Here is an 18,777-nt window from a genome sequence, read left to right on the forward strand (position 1 = left end):
TTATGTCACAAGGTGGGACATAAGTCGTCTAGCTGCCCTCTCAAGGGCAAGTGTTTCCACTGCGGTTTGGAGGGGCACCTTGCTCGCAAGTGGCCCACGCCTTGGGGTCCTCTGGCCGCTACAGCTGCTAATGAGGCTGCTCCTTCTGATACTGTTGTGGAAGTTCCAAGCGGGTCGGCGGTTTCCACCGATACTGTCTTGGCGTCTGGTGCAACCTCAGCTTCTGTAAATACTAAATTAGTTAATGAAAATATTGGTAAAGAAAATAATGAATTAGTTAATGTAAATAATGAATCAGTAAACAATAATAGTTGGGACGAGATTGTTGAATCTGAAATGCCAGAGTCCAGCTGCAACTCTGTGGTAGAGGAGTTTGTTGCAGAAGGCAATTCTTCTGTTTCTGCCAGCGACGACTCAGAGTGGTCTACTGTTACTCGCAAACGTTCTGGTAAGAGGGACATTCTTGCTCCTGCGGTATCTGCCACTTCTTTCAAGAGTACCTCGAAGAAAGCTGTACACCCCCTTCCGAGAGGTGCTGTATTAGCAGCTAAAGAGATGTCTCTCCGCCCGTCTCAGCCTCCTGAAGCTAAGTCCACCGTCCTTAATGTTGATTTTCTACGTGATGATCCAAAGTTCCGTCACTTCACTGACGATAACTTGGCCCTCGTTAGGGAATTTTTTGTGCATTCTCGTCAGCCTCAACCGAAACACCATCGTGATTGGTCCTCTGACCCCAGATTCAATGGCCTTAATGGATATATCTTCCAGCTTGCCCACGCAGCTGTCTCAAAGAGATACTCGTCCCTGTCATAATGTATATATTAGAATAGTATAAGTATGGAATTAGGTTAGTTTGTGTGAGTGTGTTTAATTTTTGGAGCGGGTGTGCTAATTTTTAGTGAGGTAGGGTTCGATTCCCTAGCGTGTTTGGCGACTTGTGTCCCTCGTTTGTTGCGGGCCCAACCCTAAGGCCTTGCACTGTAGCCATGGGTTGGAGTGGACATTATGGTCGGCAGGCATTGCACCGCCCTCACGGGAGCCTGACCGTCCGCTTCAAACATAAAAAACTTCTAGCAACATACAATAACTGCAAACTTCTCACCTCCGTAGGTGATGCATTCCGAGGTTGCCCTACGAATACAGCTTCTTCGTCCCTTTCAGCACTATTATTAGAAGTGAAAATAATCTTTCTTTTACTTTTGGGGTTGCGAACTCGTTCAAATGTTTTCGTCGCCGGTGAACTCGGTGTTCTCGCGGTTCTCGGTGATTTACAAGGAGAATCTTTCGCACATCTCTTGCGTCGGGTCAATTCTCCGACATCTATGTTTACTACTTTGTATTTGTTCCTGAACTCTTGCAATTCTTCGGATCGACTAAGTGCCTTTTCATGCTTTAGGACAGGCCTGTAGCACTTATTACAGAGCACTTGTGAGACCTTGGAATTGTTTTCAACTTTGGCGTTCACAACAAGCCTAAAGCGGCGCAGAAAATCTCGACTCTTCTCGGTGAAAATATTCAATTGAGAATAGCCATTTATCGTGACGTTTTCGTTGCAAAATCGGCAATAATCGTTTGCCCGAGGGAAGTAGATTTTAATCGGGGTTTTGTTGGAGTTCGTACTACTTGCGAGCTTGTCATTTGGCACGTGTAGCAAATATTTTGACAGATATTGTAAATACGGCCACGAAACAAAATATATTCCCCACTCCCACTCCAGATACAAGTAAAAACACTACTCCTGCCCTCAGAGGTATTTTAATACTTTACTCTGATTGGTTATCGGAAAGGGGCGTGGTTGATGGCTGTCACCCGCAGCTTGGTGGCATGAAAGTGAGACTCTCAACGGTGCTGACCAGAGGTTCTCTCCGCTCGCTGCTTTAGAGCTCGTTGGTCGGCGCCTTGCGCCGAATTTTCGTACTCCGGTAGAGAGAAGAGAACCTCTGGGACTAGGGTAGTGTCTTCCACAACTTTATTGTCCTGAATTGGTTTCCGGTCCTTACTAATGAAAAGGCGACCTTTGGTTTTAGAATCAATCGCAGCACGTGACGTGCTAAACTGGAATTAATATAAAGGATGTGTTGAGCCTAACTTGCGATGTTTAAGTGAAAATCACCGTTACAACACCTTTGAATTTCACTCACCTCGTTAACCATGATGCGCGCCATTGCCTACAATACGTGAGCTGCGGACCACTAGATGTTGTACGAACCAGATTCCAGGGGACTGGGGTTGGGGAGTTTGACTCCTGAGGCTTACGGAGACCAGAACGCATCGTACAAACTTTCCCAGTCAAACTGCGCACCTGAATACACATGTGAAAGTAAAAAGATGCTGTTTTGTCCAAAATCATGATACATTGACCCGATCTCGAACCCGGAGCTCTTGATTCAGAGTACAGCGCGCTGACCATTACACCACTGTAACTTTCACTGGCCAGCCTCTCAGTGTTATTGCTCTTAAAAATTAAATCAGTTCATACCTGCCACGACATAAGTTGTCTTTTTCAGCATGATGACAGTACCATCCAACCAGCTTCCACTACCCAGTCCCTCTCGGAACCTCTTGAGAGCTAGAACGCTGCTGAGCATGGTAACTAGTATGCGAGTGGCACGTACCACTGTGGTGTTATGGAGATGGGCTTGTATGAAGAGAAGGGGCCAATCAAACCCGAGAGTCTCCTGAACGGCATCAGCAAAACTATAAAGCATAGAATATTTGAAGGAAAAACTTACTTCAAAGCTGAACAAAGTTTGTTTAAGAGCGATTTCAGCCAAGTTATCGGGTCCTGTTTCAAAGGAGGAGTAAGTAAGTAAGTAAGTAAGTTAGTAAGTAAGTAATTTTTTTACCGCAAGGGAGGACATCCATCACACAGTAATCACGTGCGTGGGAAATTAATGTCTCCTACCCCTAACCATTTCTTGATGTTATAGAAAGGTAGCATATTCTTCTTAATTATTTTTAAGACATTGAGTGTTGGTCCGGCCGGGCCTCGAAGCCCCGACCTCCCGCACAACAGTACAGCGCTCTATCCATTGAGCTAACTGGGAGGCGGTGTGGGCTCACTTCCCGAACAACGGCTGGTTATCGGGCCTACAGTTATGCATGTTGAAAAAATTGGCCGCTCACAGTTTGCAATCCGTGTGAATCTTCTCCATCATTGGCCCTCCTAGCTCCTTCTTGGTTTATTACGACCCCTTTTGTGTTTTACTCTTTTATCAAACTAAATATTTTATGGTCTCCTTCCAGCTGATTTAATAAATCGATAGGACTTTAATCAAAAATTCTGAAAAAACATCTATTAATTTTTGTTCTCTCACCCGTGATCCAGTTCACTTCCTTCAGCGTAAATCAAGCACAGAATCAGCTCAAGCTTCACATTACGTAAGCAGATGCGCCGTGGTGACAAAATCTCCTCTCCCTCCTCCCCTTCAGCAGAAGTAGATTTAGGTGATGACCCCAAGTCCAGTTTCAGTTCGTTTTCGTTCGAAGGATGTGCGGGTAGAGTGGACACTAGCAATTGACCAAACCTGAAAACAAAGACAACAAAATTCAGCTGAATTCAAGTCTTGTCAAATTCCACTCGAATAGAAACTTACGAAAGTATTTTTTTATCAATCAAGAAGCTTATACATGGATCACAACAGTCGAGTATTCACTTTTCTCGTCGAGACAAATCAACCAGTAAACTCATTGTTTCAAGCAGCGTTACTTTTGTTGTAGCCAATGCCCTGTCAAAACCCTCGAAGGCTTAAGCCAGAACATAAGCATACCACGCATGCAAGAGCTATTTTTTTTGGATGGGTTTAGATGGGACACTAAAAACTTGGTGTTTACATTTTTGTTAAAGAAAAGGACCATCAACTCTCAAAAGAATCCAATGAGAATAAAAACCCTTCCGATTCGTCTGAAATTAACTCAGAGGCAGGTATTTTGCGGTTTATTCTCCATGTTGTCTGAATAATTGTAAGCAAAGATAGATTGCATTGGTGCCACAATCACTGCAGTCTCCTTCGCAGCAGTTGTTTGGTCTCGTCACGCAATGCGCTCTCTCTTCCCCATTGTGTGACGAGCAAACAACGGCTGCATACTCTATCTCGGCCCCTCAGGGGTGGGCTGAGATGCGCCACGCGCCTATAACCTTAAAATAGACATATGCTGCTGATTCTAATTCTAAATTTGGCTGCTTCTCAAAGCAACAAAGCGTTCAAAGTTAGAGTCGTGGTAAGTACGATATTTAATTGTTGACGCGCTGTGTTAATGTGACTACTAATCAATTTTCCAATACACATTTCAACGCCTTTATAACCAGAAACGCTCTTGCATAGACCAGTTCTATATTGATTCCTATACTGACATCATAAATTGCTATAGCGCGACGTCGTTCGGCATAAATTCCCTCTATGTTTTAAAATGCTTTTCATAAGTCCACGAAGAACAAATCTCTTGCGCATTACAGAATAAGTACTTCTGGCGTGTTAAGCAATTCGTTTCAATCAAATCCACCTAGCGTTTGCATAACAATCACAACGCCTGTGTAAATTTAATCCAATAGACATGCCTTATCTGTGCCTAAAAACGTCTTGAGAAGTTTACAAATGCTAAAAGTTCACATTGTGTTGCACGCGCGGGGACAGGTACCTTCAGCAATAGGAATTAATGTTCAGATTCAGAAAGATGGTACCGTTGTTGGTAAATGGGTGAAGTAAGGCCAATCGAAATTGAAATTTTTTCGACGAAAAATTTATCACAAGAGCGAGATTCTCCTCATAAACTCTCCGTTTGGTCACGTTTAGTTTTAATGTTCACTTTATTTGTGTTCATTTACGGGAAAGATGGTGAGCGATTGATTTTTCAGGTTCCTAAACGGCTTTTGTTTTTTGCTCTTTTATAAATCGAACTTAATCTTTATACTTTGTACCTGTTGTTCCTTCTTTGGTTTATCAATGTTAATTTTTTTACCAATCAAGTTTTCACGTCTTTCTTACAATAGCTATTTGCATTTATCTTTGTTTTGCAGAGAAAGTTCTATTTCAGTTTCTTACTTTTGGTTTCATCAGTCATACGGCTCGATAAAATCAAGACACCCTTCTTTTACAAAAGATTAGTTGTAAAAATATAAATTTAGAAACAGTCTCTTCCCACTTTGCAAAACTGAAATGTTTTGGACTGAAAATTCAAAGGCAGAGGACTTAAACCTCGAAATAATCTTAGATTTTGGCAAAGATTTGTTGACTTAAACTTATCATAGGTCCGCAAAATAACATGATTTACTCAGCTTTACGCCTTCAACTTCCATGAAGTCTCTTTTTCACAATGTTACAAGTGTCCCTGTAAAAACTTTTAGAGAATGAGATGCAGCGTCAATTTAACATCGCCCAGTTGATAAGTGTTGTTAATATCCAACTCCAGTCCGTACAGAGAACCGGTTAGACCGGTTTTCTCGCATCGCGCAAGCGAAGAATTGGATAAAATTTGCAAAAAAAAAGAAATGGCGGACAATTTAAATCATAGTTCCAACGACGAAGAGTAGATCTAAGTTAAATGTTGAACCAAGTTTATTTGATAAATCGTACGATGAAAAACAGCTAGACGACCGGGAAATTTCTTCATTCATTGAAGGAAACACCGACAACGCGCCAATTATATTCCGCTTCGCATACTTCTGTCACGCTCTCCTTGTAAAGTAAATATCCGCGAAATGCGCCCGCACTGAATAGCAATTTGGCGTGTTAGATAATAAATAGCTTATTTGACGTTTTGTTGCGTAGTATCGCTGACTATTTTTACGCGTTATTTATATTTTGACTCACCCTACGGGCTCGTCAAAATATGGCACAACTCGTAAAAATACTCAGCGATACTAAACAACAAAACGTCTAATATTAAATAGGATATATTTATTCTCCAAACTGTTGGCTGAAGAATAGATTCATACTACAGGGAGAAGTTGCACGTTAAACAATTCTTCACTGTCAGAGTCTGAGAGTTCAGGAGGAAAGGCACACACACGATGCATGATAAGGAAATTCTGATGTAAAAAATTCAAAGATGCCATGTTTTTTTATTGAAATTTTGGGGAAGTTGAAAAGAGAGGTAGATTTGTTCTCGGTTTCTAAACGAATTTTTATTTACCGATTAAGCTGTTAGTTTTTTTTTTTTTTTTTTTTTTTCACGCTAGTAAGTGTTATTCATTTCTGTTTTGCAGGGAGAGCGTTAATTCAGTTTCTTAATTTGAGAATCTTCAGTCACACGATCAGAATACTAAACCAGACACTTCGTTGTTTGAAGGTAAGAACAAAAAATTGAAAAAAACTGTTTTCATTCCTTTCCCCCTTTGATAAAAGTTTTCTTCGCTATCCCAAACCAAGCCTAACAGAAATCAAATTCAAGAAAAGCAAATTCTGATGCAAAAAAAAGCGCTACAATTTTCTCCAATACACCTTATGTGTTCGAAACTGAAAGTCATGCTGATACATCTCTGGTCCAGAGATTATCAGCCGCAGTTTTACTCTCTTTCTTAGTCTTTATATGTAATTTTTGGACCGATCAAAGTTAGCGGTTTGTTCTTACGTGAGCTGCTTGCATTTATCGTTGTTTCTTGCGGCTTTCGGTCTTATCACTCGAACAGTTAGGGCTCTCAACAAAGAGTGTTTATTTTTGAAAAGATTACCAACTGAAAAACTAAATTTAGTAATGATTATTTTTTTTCCCGCTCTAAAAGAAAAATATATATATATATAGTTCGGATTGAAATTTGAGGAAATTCAGCGATAGAAGAGTTCTAAGTCCAAACAATCTGATAACATTTGTGAGGGCCTACAAAATTCGACTCTAATTTTGCTTTGATTACACAATATTTAAGGTCTGCGTCATATTAACCCTTTGAATTTCTGACCTTTTCAGAAATTCTTCTTTCCAACCCCCTCACATTAACTTGTTGGTCATTTCAGAGAATTTGGTGTTGTGTTAAGAAAACATCATCAGCTGACATGTTTTCTTGTCGCTTGTTCACTGAATAATATGTTGATATGGGAAAGAGGAGCCACATGTTCCTCACTTTTGTAACTTGAAGGTTTTAAAGTTCAGACAAAGCGCATTTTAAACCACAAATTTCTTATCACTGATACGCGAGCTCCAATATTTATTGAGATACCATTTGGGCAAACTGTGATGCAGGCCATCTTTCTTATGCTTTAACAACGATTACTTTTTATCAACAACTTACTGATAAGCGATCTCACACAGGCTCTTTGCATTCTTCGTTGCTTCGCAGAGAAAATTTGAAATCAGCTTCTTGATTTTGGTCTCCTACCTATCCAGAGATCTTTTCTTTTTTTCAAGGTGAGTGGCTTAATATCTAATTCTGAAATATTATGCGCTAGAATCTTTAAGATCGAAACTTGCTAATCACAGAGATGACACCCCCTGAATGATGAGTCCGTTTACTTTCATCACTTGATTACTGTGTGATATATTAATATTTTAGGGAGAAGCTACATGTTCATCATTTCTGGAATAATAGAAAATGAGAAGATCCCGTATGTTATTTAATAAATCTTATGGGCAACCTAGGAAACAATCTTTTCCATCGTAGGGTTTTCTTTTTTATTTATGTTTAAGGTCAATTTTGATGGTTTCTCCTCATCAACCGTGCCTGTAAACTTTCTTGCACCAGCTATTTGCATTTACGTTTGTTTGTCTGGGAAAGTCTCATTTCTTTTTCTTACTTTAGTTTTAAATAGACACACCGTAAGCCAACTGAAGAAGACCTGCGTTCTATTTTCAAAGGTGAGCTTCTTTAGTTTCATTTTCCCTGAATAAAATTGACATGATTATTTTCCGAAACAAAACATTTAGAGAAGTTGGTATACGAGTTGCTGAAGTGACGCGAATGTAATCGAATGAAATGCAAAGATTTTCCTTCGTCTAAAAACAAAGCGTTTTCAAAACGAGTGAGCGGTTTAGGCGCTGGGTAGAATCTTTTGCTCTTTGCCCTCTTAAGCTGCATGCGAATCAAAATATTTTCAGTTTTGAAAGTAATTGTTGGGTAATCATTGACAACATTATTGTGTTCTAATTTCGTACAACTCAAATTAACAAAACAAGCGCGTGTCTAAAACTGATATAATATCATTTTCAGTTGGATAAAAGATGGTGAAACAATGCTAAACGAAGAAACTTCTTATCTACTCTAAGATTTCAGTTGCTGAAAATCTGATCCAGTATCACAATAGAACTTTCCAACTTGAGCTGATTACTCAGCTAAAGCGAATGGCAGGGCGCGCATGCGGACGAAAAACGCACGCGTCCAAGATGAGTAGGGAAGGAGAACTTCTCTATAAAGCCACAAAAATTGTTCTGCCATTTCCCGTTCACAATGAAATAAGTGACAGCTGGCGCTTCCATCGTCTCTCCTGATTGACATAACAGAAATAATTTTCTTCAAGAAAAGTCCAAATATTTCTTCAAAACTGAAACATACGAATTAACGCAATTATTGTAATTTTCAATGTCAGAGAAAACCCATTTTCATAACTAAAGGCGTGATTCAAGAAATTTCTCTCCTGTTTCAGCTGCAAGGCAGCTAAGCGAGCTCTAAAGGCGTGAATGTGGCGAGGACACGCGCGAAACGCTCGCGATCCGTGGAGGGCGCCGACTTAAACCATCTCATCCTATTCCGCCCTATCACTACATGACCACTAGAAGTTCCAAAACGTTTCCTATCTCTAAGGAAAGTCATTTTCAGGCAATAAATGGCGACCAGATTCAGTAACAGCTAATTACGTGGGATGTAATGAGTTCAATACAAACACAACACATTTGGTAAATTAACCAATGTTCTATTGGTGAAACGTTTCTGATAGCAATATCCAAACCTGTTCCACGATTACTTGAATTCAACCCATCTGATGCATTTAGAATTGGTTTGAACAAAAGAGTGAAAAAGGCAGATTGTGCTCAGACATTTCTAAAAAAGGAAGAAAACAAGCACTTCCCTAAAAAAGCCTAGGGACTCCTATATTTATCATTTTCATTTTTTAAAAGTTTCCTTTCTTGTTTTCCCTTTTCCCACGACAACAAACAGGAGAGAACCATAATGAGTGACGTTGCAGAAATTCTGAAATCAATCCGGATAGGTTTAGATGTCGCCATATTTCTTCTCAACACTGATCGTGACCTGCAAGCCACTGAGTTATGTAATGAGTCTGCAATTCTACTTCAAAACCTTAACTCTGGTATTGGCCTTGATATTACCGATGTACTTTTCAATGCGTACTACGCCATCTCTGGTTACACAAATGCGGCAAGATATGCAACCAATCTTCTTTACACGTTCCATCGCGCGGGAATACTAACAAGACTACTGGGAGACAAATATGAAGCACAAAGCCGGTTTTTACAGGCTAAGCGACTTTTCAAAAGCGCACTCACCATCGCAAAATCGATTGGCCACACACGAGAAGAAGCAATGGTTCATGACAGACTTGGGGGTGTATGCTATGACCTAGCAAAAATGCAGGAGGCAAAAAAACACTACCAAAAAGCACTTGACATCGTAATAGAAATTAGCGATGTACAAGGAGAAGGGGCAATTAACGTAAACCTCGGAAATGTGTTTCATTCCCTTGGCGAATATCAGAGGGCTAAAGAATATTACGAGAAAGCACTTGACATCGCGATAGAAATTGGCGACAGAAGAGGAGAGGGAACATCGAACGAAAACCTCGGAACTGTGTTTCATTCCCTTGGCGAATGTCAGAAGGCTAAAGAATATCTAGAGAAAGCACTTGACATCGCGATAGAAATTGGCGACAGAAGAGAAGAAGGAAGAATTAACGGGAACCTCGGAAATGTGTTTAATTCCTTTGGCGAATTTCAGAAGGCTAAAGAATGTTACGAGAAAGCACTTGACATCGCGATAGAAATTGGCGACAGAACAGGAGAAGGAACAGTTAACGGGAGCCTCGGTACTGTGTTTCATTCCCTTGGCGAATATCAGAAGGCTAAAGAATATTACGTGAAAGCACTTGACATCACGATAGAAATTGGCGACAGAAGAGGAGAGGGAAGAATTAACGGGAACCTCGGAAATGTGTTTAATTCCCTTTGCGAATATCAGAAGGCTAAAGAATATCACGAGAAAGCACTTGACATCGCGATAGAAATTGGCGACAGAGAAAGAGAGGGAACATCGAACGGGAACCTCGGAACTGTGTTTGATTCCCTTGACGACTATCAGAAGGCTAAAGAATATTACGAGAAAGCACTTGACATCGCGATAGAAATTGGCGACAGAAGAGGAGAGGGAACATGGAACGGGAAGATCGGACGTGTGTTTAATTCCCTTGGCGAATGTCAGAAGGCTAAAGAATATTACGAGAAAGCACTTGACATCGCGATAGAAATTGGCGACAGAAGAGGAGAGGGAACATGGAACGGGAAGATCGGACATGTGTTTAATTCCCTTGGCGAATATCAGAAGGCTAAAGAATATTACGAGAAAGCACTTGACATCGCGATAGAAATTGGCGACAAAAACGAAGAAGGAACAGAATACTGGTACCTCGGAGGTGTGTTTCAGTCCCTTGGCGAATATCAGAAGGCTAAAGAATATTACCAGAAAGCACTTGACATCGCGATAGAAATTGGCGACAGAAAAGGAGAGGGTACAAGGTGCGTTTATCTTGGACAGGCTTATTCTAGGCTTGGAAAAAACAAGCAAGCTAAAGAATATTTGGACAAAGCACTCAGCGTCAGTTTAGCAATTGGTGCCAGATACCTAGAAGCCGAGGCTACTTCTAGTTTAGGGTGTGTATTTGCTTCTGTGAATGACAATGAGAAGGCAAAAGAACATTTTGAGAAGGCGCTTACCATCAGCAGAGAATGTGGCCATAGAGGACTCGAAGCGACCATTTACCAACAACTTGGAGAATTTTCCCGATCGCTTGGTGAATATGGCAAGGCAAAAGATTATTTAGAGAAAGGGTGCTCCCTAAGCAGTCAAATAGGACATAAATTGTGCGAGTTTCAATGCCTTCTCAGTATTTCTATGCTAAAGCTAGCGCATTCAGAGATTGTGGATGCAAAGAAACACCTCCTTCAATGCATTGGAAAATACGAACAAATCAGAACTTCTCTGAAAAGAAACAGTGAATTTAAAATGTCTCTATTAGAGACACACGGTAGTTTTCCCTACCACCTACTCTCTGCCATGCTTTGCAATACTGGAAAATTTCAAGATGCTCTTTATGTTGAGGAGCTAGGACGAGCAAGAGTCCTCGCAGAATTCATGGCAGACAAGTACTCTCTGAAAAGCCACATCTCAGCTGATCCACAATCATGGTTTGGGATTAAAAACATCGTTAAAAGAGAAAGTAACTGTGTTTTTTTGTACATTTCGTACACAGACCGGCAAGTTGTTCGTTGGGTGTTAAAACCAAATGAAGACATTTACTTTGGAGCGACAGAGCAAGTGAAAGTTAACACTCTTGACGCTGAGCAAGTTTGCGATGTGGAAGGAATTTTCGAAAAAACCGCCAAAGTCTTCGGCGTTTTACCCGCAGCGAACTGCGAAGACCGATCTTTGGATGACGTGACGACATCTCTTCCTGAAGCGGAGAGCCGAGCAACCTTGCGAGGTGACGAAACCAAAGATACCGAAAGAATTCATCACTTGTGCTACCAATGGATCGTCGCACCCGTGGTACACTTACTTACAGAGCCTGAAATCATCATTGTGCCGGATCGTTTCTCTTACCGAGTCCCATTTGCTGCCTTGCGTGATAAACCAACCGGAAAGTACTTATCGGAGAAGTACAGAATACGCATCGTCCCTTCTCTAACAACTCTCCGGCTTATTCAAGAATGTTCAGAGGACTATCACAGTCCAACTGGTGCACTGGTTGTGGGTGACCCTACGGTTGGCAACGTGCATTACAATGGACGAGTCGTCGATGTTACACCATTGTTCTATGCAAGTAAGGAAGCACAAATGGTTGGTCGACTGCTGGGCGTTCAGCCTCTGTTAGGAAGTCGCGCAACAAAGCAGGCGGTACTTCAAGCAATACCTTCAGTGAGTCTGATACATCTTGCCGCACATGGAGATGCCGAAAGAGGAGAGATTGCCCTCTCTCCTCAATGTACTGTTAAGGGTACTCCAAAAGAGGAAGACTACCTCCTGACAATGTCCGACATTCAAGGAGTTCAAGTGCGAGCTAAACTGGTTGTACTCAGCTGTTGTCATAGTGGGCGTGGATTAGTTAAAAAGGAAGGAGTTATTGGAATCGCTCGAGCATTCTTAGCATCCGGTGCACGTTCAGTGTTGGTAGCATCGTGGGCTTTAGAAGACGACGCAACGTGGAATCTCATGAAAAATTTCTACAAACACCTTGTTCGTGGAGAAAGTGCCAGTGAATCTCTCCACCGGGGCGTTCAATGGTTGAGAAACAATGGCTTTGCCAAACCTTCCCAATGGGCTCCGTTTGTATTGATGGGGGATAACGTGACATTGGATTTTACGGAAAGTGGGTAAGTCTGACATAACGAGCAATATTCAATAATAAACTGAATAACACATTTAACTTTTTTACTTGACTGACTTGTGGTTAGTTTTTGTTTGTTTGTTTTTGTCTTTGTCTTTCATCCATAAAATGTCAAGAAAGAGAAGATGACTTCATGTAGTAGTACTCGGAGCCGGAAGATTTTGATGAATCGCTTCCTAAAATTGACCTTGAATTAGAGTTTCGTTTGTGTAGAACTTAGTCAGAAATAATTTCTCAAAGTCGATACGATGCTAAACGCTATGACGGGACAGGCAATCTGAGAGACTTAAGCTAACTCTAAAAATGTTAACTTTATTTCATAAAAATCAACAACAATAACAATTAAATGATAATCTTGAAGTAGTTTGGAAAGTTTAGGAAATCAATTGTTTATGCTTTAAACTTGAAATAGTGACAAATGCCTAATGTTTGTTTTAGGAAAGATGAATTCAATGAGGACAAAAATGAGCCAGAGAGGGAACAGAATGACCACTGATCCTACACAAAGATTCTTCTTCCTGCTCGTTGTCTTAAAATGGACTCTGGTAGTTCTTTGCATTGACGTTTTTCGTCTTTTTTTTAAAGTCAAGTAATAGTTTTTGCCTGCTTTTGTAAGCATGGCTGACTCGAAGGCGAGCAATAACGAAACCTGCAATTCAGCTGTTAGATCTATTAAGTATATCAATAGGGAGGTAAAATAACTTGGGATGGGAAAATTGAATGCAGGAAGTTGGCTATATGTTTAAAAATGTGAGAGTGTCGGAAAAGTTTTCACAAACTCAAAATGAATTCTTGATGTACATAGCTATGATTCAGTTTTCAATTCTCCCGTAGGATGCAATTGTGATAATCATCAAAGTGTGATAAAAACCGTACGCAGGTGCACGAAAACAAAACAAACTAACAGAAGAGGAACAGAAAGTGCCCAAATAGTAAATGAAACAATCGAGTAGAAAAGAGAAGAAACAGCGCGCGAAATATTAACGCAAAAAAAAAAAAAAAAAAGGGCAGGAAAGAGAACAGCGGGCAAGAAATAACTGCAACAATCAAATAGGGTACAGAACAGCACGCGCTACAAAACAATCTTAAATTTAAATGGAGAAGGAAGAGAGAGATCGCACTACGTTAAAAAAAAATCATCAAAAATAGAGAAGATGAGATACAGCGCGTAAATTGTTGAGATAAAATTAGGAGAAAACACTGCGCGAGATGCTAATGCACTGATCGAACACAAGAGTGCAAATAGAAGTGACAATCGGCCAGAATCCAGAAAAAAAAGGCGCTAGACTCTAACGTAAAAAACAAATATAAATTGCAACAAACAGTGAGTTAGATATTAACTTGGAAATCAAGCAGGGAAGAGAACAAGCAATGTGTGAGATTCTTACGCAATATTCAATCAGAAAGGATAATGAACTATGCAAAAGATATGAACAAAAGAACCAAACAGAGAAAAGAAAAAAAAAAACGGGGTGTAATATATTAACAAAAAACAAAGGTAAAGAGAAGAAACAGCGGACTACACATTAAGGAAAACGTCAGTTTGGAAAAAAATGAACAGATATTGTGCGAAACATTTAAGTAGAAGTCAATCAGAAGAAGTGAATAAAAAGTGCGCAAGATTCTGATGTAACAAACAGTGAAAACACATAGCCACGCTAGGTATACAAGAGGAATTTTTTCGGCTAGGTGGGTTCAGTTGGAACAATGCGCGACTGATGTTTTTATTTGAAGAAACGACAATGAGCAACGGAAATATTGCGTTATTTTATCTTAGGAGAGATAGTGGAAAAATATTTTAATTTAAATAAAATAAACTAACACACACGTATTTTGTGCTCTATCGTATCTGCCGTCTGAATTATTGCAGGCAAAATTAAACTGCATTAGGGTGCTACCTACCGTAATCTTCTTCGCAGCCATTGTTTGTTCTCTTCATGCAGCGCCGTCTCTCCCCCGTTGTGTGACAAGACCAATGTTTGGTCTTGTCACGCAACGCCCTCTCTTCCCCTGTTGATTGACGAGACCCAAAAACGGTTGCAAAGGAAGGAGACTGGGCTTACTGCCAACGTTCCCGTTGCGGAGGACTTTGGCTAGAATACATTGAGTAGTTTACAATTTTTTTAATGGGAATTTTGCAGGGGTCCCTTGGTTTCGAATTGAGCTTGATTTTTCTGCTTTCTACACGCATAGTTAGTGTGTGAAACCAATGTGACCCTGGAACTGTTTCAAAGATCATCGAGATTAATTCACTCGTGGCTAGACTAAATGATCGGTTAGAAAAGCTTCAAAACATTCTTGGAGTAGCCCCAAAGGCTATTCGATAAGACGAACGTTTAGATGAGATAGCAGCAAAAAGTGAAAATATTTGATTGCTTGTTATTAATTGCTCGTTCTTGCGAACGTCAAAAGTAAATAGACTTTTAGCCTTTAACCTTTCGACATCGACTGAAATTTCTTTCGCATGTCTGTCAATCTACACGTAGCCAAGAATATCTTACAATGAGACAAAACTTGAATTTAACGAAGGCGAAGTGGTTTTAAACCGCAGACAGTACCAGTTTAGGCCGTAAAGTTTTGGCCGTGCGTTCTCTGAAAGAAACATTTACAGACATTATATTTTCCAGAAAATTTCACATTTGATTGAAAATCCAAAACCACAAACCATAAAAGAGACATTTGTCACAGCACCGCCTGAGGTGGTTTAAGAGGGCGGAATGACATTTTGTTAAGAAGTTTTACAGGACTTCTTTAACTCTTAACTCCATTAGTGACCTGGAGAGAATTTCTCCTTACAATATCAATACAATATCAAGCAGACAAGTGATAAGAATAAAGAAAAATATCAACTTAAGGATTATTGGTTGATACAATTCAAAATTCTCCAAAGTAACATCACAAGAATTCTGTGGCAGACAGTGAGAAGAGTTACTAATAAGATCGTGGCAGTGAAAAGGTTAAACGACCTGACACAGCCTCCCTCAGTTTTTCACTTGACTGCTACTGTTGCACTGTTTCCTGAAACAGGTGCAACGGGGGTCTTTGATGTCCCGTGCTAACCAGCACAGATAGGATGCAGAATAAGTAACTTAACTACAAACCATATGTAACATGTCACACTAGGACCAAACTTTGGTAAAAAACTTGTTAGAGAATTTGAACAAGTTTCCATCCTTAACAAGCTTATGAAAATATTCTGTGATATCAAACCAGAGCGATGTTGGGTGTAGTTAAACAAATGCCATACCTTAGCAAGTTCTTCACATCATTTGTGTTACTTAGAAACACAGACAGCACACTGGCGATGGTGTGGGCTGTAGCGTCTGTCACGCTGTCATCCTGAAGCACAAACAACAGCTTGGGCACCAAATTTAGTCGCTGCATCAGCTCAGCATTCCTGACTGCATTCACTGGTGATATAAATGCATTCTATTATTGACATTTAAGTGAAAGACACCCTGACTAAATAGTTAGCCAGGTAGGTTTTGTGTCGGGAGGCACCAGTTTGAGTCCTCCTTGGGTCAGGGTATCGTCTCCTTGGGTCAGGGTATCGTCTCCTTGGGTCAGGGTATCGTCTCCTTGGGTCAGGGTATCGTCTCCTTGAGTAAATCATTTTAAAAACTTCCCTAGTGCCGAGTATTGACCTACAGAGTATGCACATGAGGCAACCAAATGGCCCTTCAACCCTTAAAGAGTGACCAACATCTAGTTTCTCCTTACATTATCACCCCTCAATCACACTTTAAGGTCAGGAGAATGAAGGAAATGATCACCAACTAACACAGTTCTTGATTATTAAACAAATTCTCCTTATTAGCACCTTAGGAAATCTATGAAGAACAATATGGAGATTATGGATTACTGATATTATGACCCTGCAGCAGGGTTATGAGCAAATTTTGACAGCAGCAGCTGCAATAATTTCCTTCTTTAGCATCACTTGGTGCCTCAAGAGATTGACAGTAGAGAGGGAAACGCAGTTGGAGAAAATCCCTGCGATACACATAATAACATACAATTATGTACACAATCCTCGCAGTAAAGCACTATTTAAACAATGATGATAAGCAGACCTGAAAAAATTCAGGCCAGTACGGGATTCCAACCACTGATATAACGTATCACATTGAAATTCGATAAAGGCTCTGCAAAAGAAATGCTGCTCAGGTATAAAATTATGAAAACAAAGGTGGGGTGTGTGTGGGTGGATACAGAACCCCAGAACCTTTCCATGGATTCACCACTGACAACACCACTTTGTTCAAACCTACCTCAACACTGTAGGAGTCAAGGACTGGGAGGCCAGTCTTTCGAACATTCTTTGCAATGGAGCATAAAATGGATGTTCTTTAGTAACCAAAGCAGCTTCATATCTGTCAAGGATCTGTTGTGGCAGCCCTGCTTCACATATCAATTGCTGGTTGTGTTCACACTTTAAGAGGTTCTGGAGATGACAAATCCAGTCCAACTGTAGCTCCAAGCATTCCTGCAGGTATAAAAAAAAATTTTCCTCCTCATTGTTTCACTCGTGGACAAATTTTCTTTATTTAATCAGTCTGGGTCAGGGTTCGACACTAACTTTTCAACTTACTAGCCCAGTGGCTAGTGACAACGTAGATGTTACAACAATTTCAGTTTGTTTACCAGCCAAATTGGCTAATGGAAATCGAAAATCACCAGCCAAAACTGAGTTTCTACTAGTCTGTGGCTAGTTAGCTACCGTTACTGTCGAGCCCTGCTGGGTGAAAGTGGTTCTGAAAAGCAATGCTCCAACACAAATAGGAAGCTGTAGTATTTAAACACTTTAAATTCAAGAGTATTAATGGATACCAGCAAATTGTCAAAGAATACTGATGAAATGTTGGGAGGTAACCTTGTGATGGACTGGAATCTCATCCAGGGGGGAGTTGTAATAGTTCTAGTCATCTCATGATATGAAAACTCAGATAAGCTTGGGATGGGCCTCTTGGATGAAGTATAAAATTAACCCTTTAACTCTCGTGACTGACCAAGACAGAATTTCTCCTTACAATATCAATGCAATATCAAGCAGACACGTGAGGAGAAGAAAGAAAATATCAATTAAAAGATTTTTGATTGATCCAATTCAAAATTCTCCAAAGTAACATAAAAAACATTGTATGGCAGAGAGTAAGGAGAATTACTAATAAGATCGTGGCAGTGAAAGAGTTAATTAATGCACCCAGCTGAACAGTTCAACAATACCCATTGGTGTTCATACTCTTGGGTGGAGAAAGGCATTATGAGATTATATTGTGTCAAAGAAGCCAACACACTGACCCAGTCAGATATCAAACCAAGGCCCCTTGAACCACAGTCCATTGCTCTTACTGTCAAACCAGTGCTCACTATCGTGACAAATTTTGTCATCCTTAAACAGTGCTCATTTAAAATCAACAATGACTTTTCATTGATCTTTGATAAAATGCATGCTCTTCCAAGAATCCCAAGGCAGTGCTAATGCCAGAAAATATGCATATCCATTCCTCACATTACCCATACCACCTGTGCATGTACTTCTCCTATCCACGAGAAAAAGTTAGCATGACAGACAAAGAAAATTTCTCAGGTTATAACACCAAGGCCCAACCCCAACTTTCCTCCCATGAATGGGGCATATAGAAGAGACATATATACCAACCCTTGCGAAATGGATTTTGGAATTCCTGAGAACTTTTTCCTTGGAATAAGAGGTGTGAATTTTCACAATAAATTCGAAAATGACTAAAATAATCCTGAAACTTTAGCTTACCGATAGATTTAATTCATTGTAACGCGTAAGCCTATGAAACTGTCCCATGCAAGTGACCGATTCGATTCTCAGTTTTGATCACGTACCGAATATTGCAATTTGTACTTAACACAGACTTTCAAAATCGTAGCTTTATAAATGGCCGCTCGACCCTTGTTTGTACCACTCGATATGTCAACTGTTGTCCCTTCTTTTAACCCCACGGCGCCAACGGCTTGCTTTTCATTTACAACACTCACGCTTCTCGTTTTCCCATTGATCAACGGTGAAACCCATCTTTAGAGATGTTATATATTAATCAAGAGAGTTGAGAATTGAATTAACTTTACGCACAAGCGATCAACCGATGAAAAGTACATTCAAAGATGAGCGCCAAGTGGAATATTCTTTGTTTCCGATCACGCGATGATCACGTGGACACTTTGAGAATCTGCTGGCTTGCCCGATAGCAGTCTCAAGAGA

The 18,777-nt window shown here is 40.3% G+C and overlaps 3 protein-coding genes across 4 annotated transcripts in view; 1 reads left to right on the forward strand and 2 right to left on the reverse strand.

The window, feature by feature from the left end:
* LOC148736611 (WD repeat and FYVE domain-containing protein 3-like) overlaps positions 1-18,777 on the reverse strand; it is a 120,118-nt gene that overhangs the window by 25,311 nt on the left and 76,030 nt on the right. The window lies entirely within an intron of this gene.
* Positions 1,938-18,724, reverse strand: LOC148736612 (WD repeat and FYVE domain-containing protein 3-like). The gene is made up of 6 exons (XM_088747661.1): positions 18,316-18,724; positions 16,814-17,028; positions 15,790-15,952; positions 3,318-3,527; positions 2,480-2,697; positions 1,938-2,302 (listed from the first exon to the last, which is right to left on the reverse strand). Exons 3-6 carry the CDS (start codon positions 15,924-15,926, stop codon positions 2,253-2,255), a joined length of 615 nt encoding a protein of 204 aa, XP_088603787.1. The 5' UTR covers positions 15,927-15,952; positions 16,814-17,028; positions 18,316-18,724; the 3' UTR covers positions 1,938-2,252.
* On the forward strand, positions 4,004-14,387 carry LOC148736613 (uncharacterized). Of its 2 annotated transcripts, XM_088747638.1 has the most exons (6): positions 4,004-4,221; positions 6,206-6,288; positions 7,274-7,341; positions 7,733-7,788; positions 9,086-12,528; positions 12,981-14,387. In XM_088747638.1, the coding sequence occupies exons 5-6, from the start codon at positions 9,098-9,100 to the stop codon at positions 13,036-13,038; spliced, it is 3,489 nt and encodes a 1,162-aa protein (XP_088603764.1). In that variant the 5' UTR covers positions 4,004-4,221; positions 6,206-6,288; positions 7,274-7,341; positions 7,733-7,788; positions 9,086-9,097; the 3' UTR covers positions 13,039-14,387. The 2 variants fall into 2 exon arrangements, with proteins under 2 accessions (XP_088603764.1, XP_088603765.1); XM_088747639.1 differs by lacking the exons at positions 4,004-4,221; positions 6,206-6,288 and having other exon boundaries at positions 7,240-7,341.

Source organism: Stylophora pistillata, chromosome 2, assembly GCF_964205215.1.
Source record: "Stylophora pistillata chromosome 2, jaStyPist1.2, whole genome shotgun sequence".
Classification (NCBI taxonomy): domain Eukaryota; kingdom Metazoa; phylum Cnidaria; class Anthozoa; order Scleractinia; family Pocilloporidae; genus Stylophora; species Stylophora pistillata.

Coding starts and splice junctions, on each gene's coding strand:
- LOC148736613 (XM_088747638.1), top strand. CDS start 9,098: ATGAGTGACGTTGCAGAAATTCTGAAATCAATCCGGATAGGTTTAGAT. Junction 12,529..12,980: donor TTGGATTTTACGGAAAGTGG/GTAAGTCTGACA, acceptor TGTTTGTTTTAG/GAAAGATGAATTCAATGAGG.
- LOC148736612 (XM_088747661.1), bottom strand. CDS start 15,926: ATGCAGCGACTAAATTTGGTGCCCAAGCTGTTGTTTGTGCTTCAGGAT. Junction 2,698..3,317: donor GGAAGTGAACTGGATCACGG/GTGAGAGAACAA, acceptor TATGCTTTATAG/TTTTGCTGATGCCGTTCAGG. Junction 2,303..2,479: donor GACAACTTATGTCGTGGCAG/GTATGAACTGAT, acceptor ATGTGTATTCAG/GTGCGCAGTTTGACTGGGAA.